Below are 13538 nucleotides of genomic sequence, written 5' to 3' on the forward strand. Positions count from 1 at the left end.
AAAAAACATATGTCATTTTCTACAATGAACACCAGCATTGTCTTCTATTCTGCTTTGCAATTTATGCTGAGATGTTGCCCATTTTCAACTAAATATATTAATAAAAAAAAATAAAAAGTCAGTTTTGTAGATGTCAAAACAAAGCTGTGAACAAGTGGTTCTGAAGCCTTGTGCATTCGCAATCATCGCAACAAGGCTTTAGGGCTAGGACCTTAGCTTAGCCTTTTGGCTGAGAGTAAGTGTCCCGGCTCCTAGGCTTCGTAGCGTATAATGAACTGACCGATAACGGATAATGGATAATGAATAACGAAGATAGAACAATAACCCTTAAAAAAAAAACCACATCGGAAACAAGCATTACTTCTTCTGCCCTCTAAACTAGCCTTTTCTTTTAGTATTAAAAAAAAACAGTCATTTTCTTCTGCGGTGTAAGTTAGCGTCGTCTTTGACTACACTGAAAACACGACTAAACTATCTTTATTGTCAACGCCAAAAACAAGTAGTTCTTCACAAAACTGGAAAGGTACTGCTTTTACTTTAACCATATTCTTGTATGACGTATATTTGCGTTTTTATCTTGAATACTGTAAAATTGTAAAAAATGTTTTTTTGTTTGCGCTATTAGGAAGTGTAGTCTGTTAATCTTTGCACTGCCTATGTGCCATTTATAATCCGGACAATTACAGTCTGAAAAATAAGGTAAACAGTAACTCTCTGATTACAAAACAATGCAATTACATTGTAATTACAAAATGAGTTTATATGTCTGTGCTGGAATGCACTTTAACTGGTGTAGTAATACTGCAGGCTTATGTTCAATCTGCTTCCGCCACGAGGATTACAGCTAAACAGAGCAGAGTGCAAAGCATGTAAATAATCTAGTGGGATTACACACAGTTTGCAGCTTGCACAGGACGACACAATACAGCAGTGTGCTGTGCATGAAGCTAATACAACGGCAACCATGTGTGTCCGCTTCACATGTTTCCATCCCCATGAGCAAAGTAGCAAATTTGTTTTACTGCACTTACCAAGAGTGCTTCAGGGAACAACTCTAGTTGGGCCCGGTAAAGGACGTCGTCCAAGGCTTTGGATCCAAGGTCTGCTTCCCCGTTACACCTACATACAGTTGATGTTGAATATGCAGGGATCAGAATGGAGATTTTCATTTTGAGCTGATATAGCCAGGGTCCAGGGGCCGCAGGCCCCGGCCAGGTCCAGGGCGGAGGACCCCCTGAAGCCAACAGCATTTATCTTATTTGCTATGTGAAAATTGCTCTAGAATGAATTAAATCCAACAAAACAGAAACCTTGTATTTTATATATATATATATATATATATATATATAAATTAAAAAAATAATAATATATTGACATTAAAAGCATTTGTAATATTGAACATGATCATGATGATACAAAATAATTTATTTTAATCATGTTTATAACAAATTTTAAATTTTGTTTATCCTGTTCTAAATATTGTATAAACACAAAAGATAAAATCATTTCATAAATAAATAGATTTATAAATACCTCAGATTGGGATTTTCTGTCACACAGGGGAACCAGTGGTTGACTGCTGCTAGTATTTGAAGTGGAAGGATTTGGAACGGCCAATAATGTTGAACCGGTGGTGTTACTGTTAGTTTCACTGCCGATTTTAAATGCGGATCCGAGTGCATAATTTGATCGCCGGCAAGCTATTTTTGCTTTGTGCTTGTTCATTTTAGCATGATCGATCAGTGCCACACAACCTCGCGTACCATAATTGATCAGATCGACACAGTATAGACACTTTGCTTTCCCTGGAACATCACACTTTGCGATGAACTGGCTCAAAGTTTCTGTAACTTCCTCGATCTTTGCGCCGATTTTAACGTTTACTGTGACAGTCTTCTCCAGCCATGACCACTTAAATTTATTCTTGATTCCTTTATCAATCTCGGAGACAAAAGCCTCGTCTTCTTTTCTTAGTATTTTCATATTTACTTTTTCAAACACTCATTTCACCGTTTGAAAAGACCGGAAGGAGCGCCATGTTTGAGAAAGCCAATGCTCTGAACAAAAGCTCCGCTGATTGGTTATCAGCGAACCTATCGACCAATGGTCTAAATGCTAACTTGGGGTGATGAAACAGTCACGTATCATACCTCACCCCCCCAAAATATTTTCTCATCGAATTTAGACGATTTACGGGAATGACCTTTGGGGTTCAAAAACAGCGGAAATCCGCGGATCCGCGGAAAATTCTGATCCCTGAATATGGATCACGAAACACTTCAAAGATAGATTATTGTTCACTCACAAAGCATAATGGATCCCAGTGAGGAGCTGAACCAAGAAATCCGATGTGACCGTCATCCGTGTGCTAATACCTTTATAGCGTCGAATCTGTTGCCGTGGGTAACCACATATACACACTCTGAAGAACACAATTTGAGAAGTTGAGATAGAGAAGCAGGGAAGTTGCACAAAGACCGCCAAAACTGAGGAGTCAAGAGGTAATTTGATGAAACAAATGGTAGAAAATCTAACACAATAGTGTTAGTATAAGAAAAAAAAGCTGGTTTGTGTTTTTAGACCTGGAGCTGATCTGGCAGAAGGACTGAAGAGAAGTGGAGCTCATGTAGCTGAGGGCAGCATTGTAGCACAGCAAAAGGAAAGTCAGCACTTCAAATCTGACAAAACAACATTGACATGTGAAAAAACATAAAAAGGTCACAGAGTAAAAGAGGATATTGACACATTTCGTGTCATTGACTGTCAATCAAACAGAGGTCGAAAATCCATTATGCTAGACTTTTGCCAGGTTAGACTATTTCCTGATTATGAAGTGGTCCACAACCCTGTATTTTAATAAAAATGATCCGTCCCTGCCAGAGGGGGGGTAGTAACAGAGTATAATTTCTATGTTACATATACTTGAGTAAGTTTGGGGATTTTTTTTTACTTCAAGGAGTATCTTTAAATCCCTATACTTTTACTTGAGTAAATTTGTAAAGAAAAAACCTGTACTTTTACTGCGCTACATTAGACAAAGTGAAGTCGTTACTTCGTTACTCAAAAAATCCCCCTCAACGCAAGTACACATTTGGCTAAGGCGCATTTATTTTGACGCATAACCCCACCAGGCTCTACCATGTGTAACCAATCAAACGTAGTAGCTTTGTCACTTGACCATATTGCACTTGGGCGGGAGAAAAAGTTTTTTACAGATGAAACAGATCGAAAATGTCGCTTAGCAAAACAAACTTTGAAAACACAGAAGAGGAGAAGCACCCCTCATTGCACATCAAAAGCATTTTCCCCTTAAAAAGGGTGCGAAACCCCAGCTATGATATGCATTGTCTCCTTTGTTCGAGTTCATGGGCTATCTTGTTGTTCTGCTTGCGGAGCCTGTTGAGATACGTATTGGGGCTTTAAATGTGCTACTTGGAGTTACATGTGCTTAGTTTATTTATTTGACCTATACTATTTTTATTTCATTGATTTCTAAAGCGGCAACACTGCGGCTGGGTGCTTAGCGCGCAGCAACACGGTGCAGATGTTCAGGTCCAGCTACTGCAGCCTCCCCATGTGGAGTTTGCATGTTCTCCTCGTGCCTGCGCGGGGTTCCTCCGGGCACTCCGGTTTCCTCCCACATTCCAAAAACATGCATGTCAGGTTAATTGGCCGGTCCAAATTGTCCCTAGGTGTGAATGAGCGAGCGAATTGTATGTCCTTGTGTGCCCTGTGACTGGCTGGCAACCAGTTTAGGGTGTCCCCTGCCCACTGCCCGAAGATAGCTGGGATGGGCTCCAGCGCCCCACGACCATACTGAGGATAAGCGGTGCAGATAATGGGTTGATAATGGATTTTTATTCAACACTTTACGATGATTACATTTAATCCAAAAGTAGATTAAAATATTTTTTTGCTTATTGGATGGACCTTGATAATTTGATGATCTGATCGTTTGTAAAAAAAAAAAAGAAAAAGGTTACTCAGTACTCGAGATTTTTTTCACCAAGTACTATTTTACTTTTACTTAAGTAATTATTTGGATGACTACTTTTACTTCTACATGGGTAATATCATTCTGTAAAACAGTACTTTTACTTGAGTAAAATTCTTGGCTACTCTACCCTCCTCTTGTCCCTGCACTGAAGAAATTTCTAAATCTAGAGTAAACCCGATTCTGGCTTTCTGAGTACATTTAATGTGTTGTTTTACAACATCAGCCAGACTTTTAATCACCTGTTTTGTGCAGTGAAGTTCTCTCTCTGGAGGAGGGGCCCCGTGTAGACCACCCTGCTCAGGCCATGATTGGCGAGGGCCCCCTCTGTCAGGGCCATAGAGCCGATGGCTGATGGCTGTAACGTCAGTGCAAAATCTTCTTCTGAGTGAACATTTCTACAAGCATGGAACTTCTTCAACCTCTTACCTCGTGATACACTGAAGGTTTGGAGAGGGAAGGAACTGTGAAGGATAGGACTTTACTCTGGCCATCTTTATCAACAATTTCCTAAGGGAAGAGAGAGCGAGAGATAAAAAAGATCCGTAGGTGAAAAAAATCTCAGGGTTTCGTCTGTGTACAGTAAGAGCTGTTACTTCCTCTGGCCTAATGTGTGGGTGCTTTTATGTTTCTTCTCTGTGGTGTTTACACCCACACTGATAGACCACAGGGTACGTGTGCCCCTACTGAGTGATTGTTAATGTCAGATCAATTAAAGGAGAGGGAAAATGTGCCGAGTGACATGACCTATTCCGCTATGCAGACAGGAAGAGACTCGGATGCCCACAGAATATTATCAGCTCGAAGGGATTTCGAGCTGCCTGCTGAAAGGCTGTGACGCCATTTTTCGGAGTGCAAGGTCTGACCGACCTTGTCATATCCTTTTCATAAGTATAAGCTGTTAAAATCGTTTTCCAGGCCTAAAAAATACAGTATGAATTAACTTTTTTAATTATGTGAGATATTTATAAAAAGGTTCTGAAATGAGGGCACAAGTACCCCAGGGGTTATTTGCGCCTATTAATGGTACTTGTGATTCTCAAATATATTCTAAGAAGCAGAATTTATGCAAAAGTTACCGCCTGTGCGCTTACCTAATATAGAAAAAAGTGTACAATGGGCAGATACATATACTCATTATTTGTGAAGTATTTTTTATTCTAGAAATCTAGAATGAATTACATTTTTAACTTTTGTTCAAGTGAAATAAAAAAAAAATCAACAATAATTTTGTGTTGCATATATTGTTTTTTAAAAAAATCCTTATTTAAAAAAAATACTTGAGAAAATAAAGTTGTTTTTTTACTAAAATGAGATAAAATACAAAAATATATACTTATTGTAAAAATATATAAAATAAAACCCGCCACATCATAATATTGCTCATTGTTTATTTTTTTCTTGCTTTACAGGGAATAAGTAGTAATGAAAATAACAAATCGACACCTTAAATGCTGTTATTTTATTGTGATAACTAATAAAGTTTTGAGTTTGTATCCTTGGTGACCAAAAAAACAATAAAACATGTTTATAAAGTGTGTTTAAAAATAAATATACTCCCACTGGCAGATTATGTTGTTAATTTTAAGTATTATTTACTTAACTTTTTAACTTATTTGAATTTTTAAAAAATCCTTAAAACTTGAATAAATATGTGATATTGAGATGGCATATATTTTAATAATAATAATTATATAAAAACGTTTTTTTTTTCAACTAAAATGGGGAAAATTATAAAATTCAGAAAAATGCAACAAACACTGTAAGATAACCAGAAAGCACTGGTTAGGAACTTACTCACCTGAAAAAAACAGTTTCTTAACTTACACTATCGTTATTTTTTTTTCAAACAAACAGAATCATTACTTCTAACCTTCTCAATGTCTGAACTATATTTTATTGTGCAAAACATTTCATGGAAAACACCAAATTGTTTGGGTGAACCCTCACCCTTCAATGGTAGAGTACAATGCCTAGAAAAAATGTTGTGCCCCCCAGACACACACCCCAAGAACTTTTTGCGATTAAAATATATATATTTGTTAGCACAATATAAAATGTTGAAAGAATTTGGTTTCTTTTCACGATTGTGTCTCACGTGTGGTTGATTCTCAAAAAATATTGAGTTTTTTTTCTCGATAATTTAGAAGCCTGAACTATGGCAAGATGTCATAACGTTCTTAGAAGGCCGATATTATTGCAAGGCACTGTATACATCAGTTGACAGTAGAAAATCAGTTTAGGTGTTAATCAAACTAAATTCAAACACACTTAGCAGACGAGTCTTCCCCCCTACCAAGTTGTAAATGCCCAGCAGCAGGGCTTCTATGCAGCCTGAGGTGTGAGGGTCCCTGGCTGCGCTGACAGAAAGAAGGCTCCACAGGAGCTCCGGAAGGAACTGAAGAGAGAAACGCTGCAGCTGCGGCTCGCCGCTCCGGTAAAACTCAAATAGCTGGTGACACACCGGCTCCAGCAGCTGAGGATGATTTAAAAAAATAAAAAATGAATTCAAATCGATGTCTTGATTGTTACATAAGCGTGCCAATTCATGCACGGGGGACGGATATGCAGTACCATGAAAAAGCATTTGGCCTCTCCCAGATTTCTGTTTGTTTTGCATGTTTATTACTCACAAATGTTTTAGATCAACAAACCAATTTTAAGATCACACAGGGACAACCCAATGAAATACAAAATGCAGTTTTGAAATGTCGTTTTTATTTAGTACGGCACCACATTTTTTAAACCTATCTGGCCCTATGTCAAAAAGTTATCATCCTCTGAACCTGATAGCGAGTTGGGCCACCTTTGGCAGCAATAACAGAAATTAAACGTTTACGATAAATGGTAATGAATCTTTCACAAATCTGTGTCAATATTTTGGCCCACTCTTCTTTGCAAAATTGTTTTAATTCTGCCATATAGGAGTGTTTATAGCATGAACCAACTACCCTTTTGGGTCACACCACAGTATCTCAATTGGATTTGAATCCAAACTTTAATTTACTTTTTCAAATAGTGCCAGGAAAGCCTACTTTTTTTGTGACTTCACATATGGAATCAACATTTCAAAACTATATTGTGTATTTCCCGTAATATTAAAATTGGTGTGATGATCTGAAACCTTTGTTAGTGGTAAATATGCAAAAAAAAAAAACACAGAATTCAGGCAGGGGTAAATACCTCACGGCACTATATTTGGAAGAGTGCATACTTCACTGTAGTTCTCCCGGATGACTTTGTAGAGCGCAGGGACAAGGGCACCTTTGTCTTTAAGTGATGCAGCATAGGCTGACACGGCGCTGTCAGGCAAGGTCTGAAAATATACACCATCAAGTTTGTCTGCATTAAAGCTCATCCTTGTAATAATTATATTGGTATTCGCTTGAACGTGCAAAATCTTCCCTTGCCAGATCGTGGATGATTATCAGGGCAGAGCTTTTACTGTTTTATCTAGATACGTTTTTTTTAAAAAGTCCATAAAATGAGCAAATACAATTAGTGGAAAAAATTAAATGTGCTCATTCTAATGTTTTCATGTTTACTCTTTTTTCATTGTAAACACATTTATTACAAATAAATCTTAAAATAAGCTAATTAACCATTTCATATTGTAGATGGACGATTTAATTTGTGTTCATTTTTTGGCTAAGATGGGATTTTTTTTCTTTTTATCAAAATAGTAAATAGCATTTACAAGTCAAATTACATATAAAAAAGGAGTAATAAATACAAAAATAAAAAAAAAAGTTCTGTTTAGTTTTTGTCGGTATAGGATAATTACTCCTCCTTAGTCATGGACGAAAAAGAAAATATAAAAGTGAAAAACTGTGAAAAATTTGTAATAAATACAAAGATATAAATAAAACTTAAATTTATTAAAATAAGATACGGTATTTATTTTTCACTAGTACAGGAAAGTAAAAAAGTTTAAAAATCATTTTATTGAGTCGTAATAAATACAAAAATAGAAATAAAAATGTTAATTTTACTTTACTAAGAAAAATAAATGAACACTTGTGATATGTTTTGCTATAATGGGAAAATATAGATTTTTATATTTACATGGAAAATGAAATACAATGTAAAAAACTCAATTACAAAAAAATGATAAATATAAAAACAGCATTTAAAATAAACTAAAACAATTTGCAATCTCGATATTATTTTCAGCCATTAACGTCGTTTTGTTTATATTATACATAAAACAACAGGTTTCATTAAAACATAGCAAAATAAGAAAACAACATTTTAAATAAGGAAATGTATTTAGGGAAATAAAAATTGCCATATTTTTTTTTATGTAGTAGGGATTTGTTCTAGTGGGTTTTCAAAGTATAGAGAAGCATCCAAATGTGTTGGAATAGCATTTAGAAAACTGACACGCGACTTTAGAGCAAAAATAAAGTTGCGGTTTTAATAAATACACTCAAAACTAGGGAGAGTTTTTGTTTTGTTTTGTTTTTTGACAGTCTCCATCTTATTTACTGCACCTTATATTCTGACAGCCATTCCTCCACCACTCCTTGGTCCATAGCCAACATGTTCATGCATTTGAAGAGGCGTCACCTCTACCTATTACAAAACAAAAATCAGACATACTTAGACTTTTCACTCAATTTTCTTCATTTAATGTATACAAAATAAAACATTTTTGATACTCCCAATAGCGGTCTGCAAGAAACCCAATATGAAGCTGATTTATTAACTGAATATTTAAAACTGAACTAAGGACAAATGTCCAGGAGGAATTTAGAGTCCATATTTGGTATGTCTTGCCACAGAGGCTGCTTAACTCATTCACAGACGTTGATGTCAAAGTTTTTTTGGAACTGGGCTGGCAAAGAAAAGCAATTGTGTTGCACAAAAGCCCAGTTCAGACCTCAAAATGATTGTGTTCCCTAAAACACTTTTTTTGTCCCAAGCTCCCCTTGCTGTAATTCATTTCCACTAAGCTCCATTAGGTATTAATTTTAAGAGACGGCACGGCCCGCATTTAGAGAAATTAGTGCATTACGTCTGTGTGTCCTGGATGACACGGTCTCTTATAAAAGGCTAACGAGTTCTAAGGCTTTATTTTCAAACCATTTCACATTTCAGGTGCAATTGAAGTAAATGAAATGAGTGAAAGAAGACAGGCACAAAAAACAACCCATAATTTTTAAGTATAAACAATGCTAAAGAAAAGGGCATTATTTTCCTCAAAAACTGTCAAAAACTATAATTTTATTGTGTCAACTACAATTAATAAGATTATAAATCAATGTGAATGCTAGGGACATCTGGGGGCAGCAATGTTATTGCTGTACTCTGCTCATCAATGCTGCTGTTATCTTAACTGCACTTTGCAGAGGATAAAGAATATATGCATGTATTGCAGCAAGGTTTGTGTGCAGGTAAAACTACCACATACAGAAGTCTCCAACCTTTTTCAAGCTGAGAGCTACTTTTTTGTTACTAATTAGCACAAAAGGGAAAGTTTAATATAAATTTCTAAAATACTTTGTGTTATTACTAGGATAATTATTGGAGGTAGAGGTAAATAGATTAAATCAACCACTTAGAAAAATCACAGCTGTCCTAAGGGGGCACACTGGTGCCTGCGGGAACCAGGTTGGATACCCCTACTGTGGATGCTAATTGTTAGCATGTGAGGATTTCTACGGTTTGAACATTCAGCTAGTGTTAGGTTCTATGCTGATCTCTTTAAGATAATTTGAGATTTTTAAAAGAACATTTAAGGTAAAAGTGACTTCACACGAATAGACTGTATTCATTTTTGTAAATTTAAGTCAAGAGACAAAAGGCAATTTAGGTATTTTTGGGGTTCAAATTCATAAATTCTAAGCAATAAAATTTGAAATTAGATTTCCACTTGTATTTTAGAAATCCGGAGTAATACAATTGTATTAGAAAACAAACAAAAGAACAAACATACAAATCCAGCAAACAAATCAGCCTGTATAACTTGAATAAGGAAATTGCTTGCTTTCTTGATGTACTACTGACAACCCCGAGCAAGAAACAGAAACTCAACTGCCCCGACATTACACAACACAATCATTATGTCATCGGGAATGTGTTTGTCTTCCTGTCATCTCATTCACTTGTGCCTCAAGACAAGGGATTGCGACGCAAATCAATAGGGCCTGGAAACGGGACGACTCTAAGGTAAATGAAATTACTGAGGAGCCGTAAATATAATTACTTTAAACAACGCTGTAACAGAACACTGTCGAGAGCGCAGATCAATCGCAAATGTGAGAATATTGAATGTACTGTATACAAAGACGATGGATAGAAGCAATATACACCACACAGCTGGGGAATCCGGGGTCAACACGAGAATTTCATTAGGCTCGCCTTTGCCAGTGGCAACCAGATTTGCTGATACAAACGGCCTGAAGAAATACAACGATTATGAATATGAGGACTTAAACAAGATTGTGATTACAAACAGTATACGATCATGAGATCGTATCTGGGGCCTGTTTTATACTTTTACAGGGGCAGTATTACTACAGCCTGAGGCAAGTTGAAGAAGACTTTTGTAATGCCTTTTGAAATCAAACTTTAAGACCATGTCGACAAAAAAATACAGTTGAAACAAACAAAACAAAAAAAAAAAGACATATTTCTCGCCTCGTACATATAACCTGGCACAGCTTTAAGCCATCGCAAAAAACGTCTGTCGGACAGCCACTTCTCATTAAATTGACACTTTGCCATGGTCCAACGGAAACGTTTCTGTTCGAAGCTGCTATTTGTATTGTGGGTGCACATATAACATGGGTCTGCTCCGAAAGGCCCCGACTGCAACCACATCACCGTTTTGATACTTCCATTATTGTGGTCAGGAAAGTAAATAAGAAAATTATTAAAAACGACAATTGATAATTGTTATTACATTTTATTAGTTCAAACAATTGTAATTCTTAAATATGTGTTCACACTTTTAAGACTTTTGGAAATTGGATTTAAGACATTTTAATGACAATTAAGGCCTTATTTATAGAATAATGAATTGAATGCCCTTTAAGACTGTTCAAGGATCCGCAGGAACTCCGAGAGGTCCTGGGCCTGGATATAGCTCAAATGATCACAACCACGAGCCACATTGGCTTTACTTTAGCTGCTAGTATCATTTCAGTTGTTAATGCCAAATAACTTAGCTGCTAAAGGTTAGTGTCACAGACCGTAACTCATTTGGCGCGTCTCTCAAATGCGACGAGCCAGTCAATTTGACTCATTTTCAAAGGGCTACAGAAAATGTTGTTCTGTAGCTATATAGGCATAAGACATCTCAAAAGAAAGCTTGAACCCTCATCTTTCACTGGAAAAGAGTATGTTTTAGCACCTACCATTATGTAGCAGACAACAGTGAAACATGGCTAAATTTTTCTGAAAATACCAATTTCCAGGGAAACTTGTGAGAAAAACTATTTTTTGTAAAAAGATGCATTTTAAGAAGAACTTTCAATTTTGTGCTTTTTTTTTGCATTTGTGATCATTTCAACATCCAAACAATGCTTTCCATAAACAAAACAGCACTTTGCAAGAACACTGATCTTATGCATGAACTTTGCAAGAACTTTTTAGAGCCAGATGTTTCTGGTGACGTGATCAAACGATATCGGTCACCATGGAGATTTTAGACGTGCATTTCTTTCAATTATATAACGAAAAATAGGGTGGTCCTTATTTTTCGACTTTTAAAATTTCATGCTCTGACCCCTTGAATATGTTCCAATATATACAAAACGTAATTAGGCAAAGTTTCATCAAAATCAAAGGATATTTAGAGGTCGCTCAAGGGCTCTGAAATTTTGGTATGAAAAATAAGGATTTTTCGCACATTGACCTAGTGTACAAAGTTACTGGCACAATAAATAATTGTTCAATAATAAAACTGCATAAATACATGTCAACGAAATACTTATCTGACCACACCAGTAAATAATTTTGACTGTCTTTCGGATTTCAAGGAGAACAATTGTCACAAAATGGATTGGGATTATTGTGGCATTCGTTTTGACTGGCTTTCTATTATCGATTAGTATCACAGTGCCTTAGTGGTTTCAGATATTCACCACACTGAGTTCTGATTGTCAAACGTGTCACAAAAATCAAGATGGCTTCATCGAAGAGATCAAAAAAATATCTTCTGCCTCATGAAGAGGATATAACAGGGTGTAAACTACCTTCGATTCAACAAGTTTTGGGTTATTTTTTGTATCGACACATCGAATGCAAAGAGACTATCAGAGTTGCAGCAACAGCCACTGTAGAGAAATTGACATCTTTCTGGCTCAGAGCACGGATTCCTGTACGTCACACACAAGACATGGTGAAAAAAGTTGAGAAACTATTTGCTGAGTGGCAGGGACTGAAAAAGAATTCAACTCGTGAAACAGAGACACAGAGAAAAAAGGAGAATGCGTTCAAAGCCAACTTCAACAACCTGTTTGATGTGGCACATGCTGAAGCCCTGACTCTAATTAAGATGGAAGAAGAGATGGATGGCCAAGGTGATATATTCATTCAAGGTGTGGATGTTTCGACACCAGTTCCGACTGACTGCCCGTGAGGAAAAAGGTCTTCGTGACGTGTGTCTTTTCTATGCTAGGATATATGTTAAGGCTTGGTTCCTGTGTCCTGTGGCAGCCAGTGCTCCTCGCCATGATCTCGCTTTTCTAAAGGACCTGGTGAACTATGGGAACATCAACAAAGCCATCTCTCAAGCGACAAGCAAAAAGTTTGCAACTCATCTCTGGTATCTTTCTGAAGTCCTTGTTGGCTTGTCCCTTTTTGATCCCGACGTATCGCATGAAACGAAAACTGACATCTCGAGTGCCATGAAGTCAACCCCAGGAGCGGAAGAACCAGAAGTTAAAGGCCAGGTGGATCTGAAGTGCGTCAATGACAAGAAACTCGCAGATTTTGCAACCACTAATACCATCAAGCTGCTGCAGCTTCTCGAGATCTCCACCAGCTTCTTGGATGCAGAACCGACCACATGGAATGGCCGCATTGATTATAGAGAGGCATGTGACAAGGTGAAAGCATTGTCTGTCATCAATGACCACGCAGAGCGAGGCGTCGCACTGATTCAAAACTTCAATGGTCGTATCACCCACAATGAAGAACAATTACAGTACCTGTTACTGGTGGTTGCAGAACATCGCAAAAGGTTCCCGAATACTCAAAAACAGACCATCGTGAAACAGAAATGAACACTTTGTGAACATACACAACATTTGATGATAGGCTATGTTACAATGATAAACTTAAAGATTCGTTGAGGTAATTGCTGAACTGAGAGCAAACGCATTGTTTTTCCAAAGACAATCGGCCTGTTTTATGTGAACTCTGAACTGGTGATTTGGAAATTATTATTCGACTATTACTCGGTAGACTGTTTGGTGTTGGCTTGGTTCTATTTTCACTTATCATATTGTTTTTGTACTGTATGCACATCAAACTGTAAGATTTGTTTTCACACTGTTCTGCATAATGCAAATGATCTGTGTTGGTGAAGTTGCAA

The 13538-nt window shown here is 36.9% G+C and overlaps 1 protein-coding gene across 2 annotated transcripts in view; it reads right to left on the reverse strand.

The window, feature by feature from the left end:
• The window catches only part of hycc1 (hyccin PI4KA lipid kinase complex subunit 1), a 31020-nt gene that overhangs the window by 10479 nt on the left and 7003 nt on the right, over positions 1–13538 (reverse strand). For both annotated transcript variants that reach the window (XM_088329041.1, XM_088329042.1), the window contains exons 2-9: positions 8488–8569; positions 7209–7310; positions 6291–6470; positions 4424–4504; positions 4237–4352; positions 2583–2678; positions 2306–2422; positions 1032–1119 (exon numbers count right to left, since the gene is read on the reverse strand). In XM_088329041.1, the coding sequence (XP_088185167.1) occupies positions 1032–1119; positions 2306–2422; positions 2583–2678; positions 4237–4352; positions 4424–4504; positions 6291–6470; positions 7209–7310; positions 8488–8544 (837 nt within the window). In that variant the 5' untranslated portion in view covers positions 8545–8569. The remainder of the gene's footprint in view (positions 1–1031; positions 1120–2305; positions 2423–2582; positions 2679–4236; positions 4353–4423; positions 4505–6290; positions 6471–7208; positions 7311–8487; positions 8570–13538) is intronic.

This window comes from Urocampus carinirostris, chromosome 2, assembly GCF_059441175.1.
Source record: "Urocampus carinirostris isolate Australia breed hairy pipefish chromosome 2, RoL_Ucar_1.0, whole genome shotgun sequence".
Taxonomy (NCBI): Eukaryota; Metazoa; Chordata; class Actinopteri; order Syngnathiformes; family Syngnathidae; genus Urocampus; species Urocampus carinirostris.